Raw genomic sequence first — 1,842 nt, 5'->3', positions numbered from 1 at the left:
CGTTGCTCGGCCTGTCTTAGAGAGTCGAGACGTGCCTCTGCATCCACACTGTCGACGCTCAGTAGCTGAATAGCGTGCTCGTACTTGGCAAAGACGTTAGCCATAGACTCCCCTAGGTTCTGGTGCAAGTCGTGAACCACGTTAGTACAGTTGTTGGACTTAGCGTGATCGGACAACGTAGACAGAAACGTACCCTTGTAGAGGCCAAGTAGACGTAGATACGTATAGTGAATACTCATAGGTATACGTTGACACCTACGGGCCCTCAGGTTAGCGTCGTGGGGTAGTGTAGGGACTCCGAGTACGTGACCAGTAGTACTAACGTCCCAACAACGTAGAGAAAAGCTGACCAGCCTATGCATCTTCTTACAGTAAAACCGACGTTGTAGTAGATGGCATACCCGTCGTGATCCCAAGTGCATGTACTTATAGTGATAGATAGTCGATAGGATCCTTATGAGGGCTGACGTATACTTGCTGTTACCAAGATAGATCACACCGTCGTCATCTTCTTCAGCATGGCGAAGTCGCTCTGGGCTAGGGTGACGTCTGACTATACCATGTTGGTCAACGTAACAAATACGAGCCAACCTTCTTAGTTTACCACCCTTCATGCCGAGTTCCTTGTAGGTGACCTTCTCAAGGAGAAGATTCTTGAAGTCCTTCAAGTCGTCGTCCAATTCTTGCGCACGTATTACGCAAGCACTGACACGGTCTTCGTAGTTACCATCCTGTAGTAGCTCTGGGTCGATCTCTTCCACGGGCTTGGCATAACGTGTGAGTTCACGTAGTTCTTCTTGTTGTTCAGTAGTAAAGGAGCCGTAGTTGGGTAGGTCAATACCGTCACAGTTGAGAGTCATCACCAGAGCACCGACAGTTGAAGAGTTGGTTGTGGCGTTAGCCACGGGAGAAGTAGTAACCTTCTGTACTAGTTTAGTACCAGTAGTTGTTGTTGACGTATTCGTGGCGTTAGCCACGGGAGAAGTAGGAATACATTGAGCGTCCCTGCCGTTGGTGGTTGCAGTTGTTGGTTCCGTGGCGTTAGCCACGGGGGAAGTGGTATATTGTGAGCAGGGTTCTTCATCGTTGGTCTCGACTACGTTCTCAGCCAACTCGTCATCTGTAATCTCCCTATAGTCAAAAACCACTTCGCTGACAGACATCGCCTTGCAGACGTGGGTACCGTCAATGACCTTGTCGTTGATCTTAGCTCGTGATATCGAGTCGGCATAGTTCAACTCAGAGGGTATGTGCTTGACGATAACGTCTAACTGTCGGCACATCTCTCTAATCTCCTTCAGTCTTCGTCGTTCAACGACAGGTAGCTTCTTGTCCCTACTGGGGCGTCGTAACCGATACACCGTGATCTCACTGTCACATAGGAGAACGACTTGTCGAGCTGGTAGATTAGGTACCAAGGGTTCTAGAGGTGACTGGTGAGGACGTAGACAAGTCTTGATGGGTAAGTAGGTTGATGTAGAACGTATCCAAGTGAGGGCGTGGTGTACAGCGACCAGCTCCTTACGTGGAATAGTCCACTTAGTCTGTGAGCTTGGGAAGACTCCTCCACGAGCCATGACCCTAGTAGTAGTATCTTCACCAGTGGTACACCTCACGTCCACACCCCAACATTCACCAGATGCATCTGATGAGACCAATAAGGGGTAATTCTCCAAGTCAATGAACCTCTCGAAGCCTATTAACGTAGTTATTTCCGTACACGACGTTGCCCATACTTTGATCCGATGGACCAAATCATCGTTGAGCTTGTCGTCCCAGTTTTTATGAGCCTGACAGACTTCTCGCCAAAGTAGTCGTCCTTGTATGTCTAGCTCAACGTAG

At 49.0% G+C, this 1,842-nt stretch overlaps 1 protein-coding gene across 1 annotated transcript; it reads right to left on the bottom strand.

Annotated features, from left to right (window-relative positions):
* Positions 1-493: 493 nt before the first annotated feature.
* On the bottom strand, positions 494-1,577 carry Pmar_PMAR022422 (hypothetical protein; the record flags this gene model as incomplete). Its single annotated transcript, XM_002784534.1, has 2 exons — positions 494-549; positions 605-1,577. 2 exons carry the CDS (start codon positions 1,575-1,577, stop codon positions 494-496), a joined length of 1,029 nt encoding a protein of 342 aa, XP_002784580.1.
* Between the last annotated feature and the right edge of the window lie 265 nt (positions 1,578-1,842).

This window comes from Perkinsus marinus, assembly GCF_000006405.1.
Source record: "Perkinsus marinus ATCC 50983 genomic scaffold scf_1104296934892, whole genome shotgun sequence".
Classification (NCBI taxonomy): domain Eukaryota; phylum Perkinsozoa; order Perkinsida; family Perkinsidae; genus Perkinsus; species Perkinsus marinus.
The sequence above is the reverse complement of the archived record's forward strand: the minus strand, read 5'-3'. Positions and strand labels throughout refer to the sequence as shown.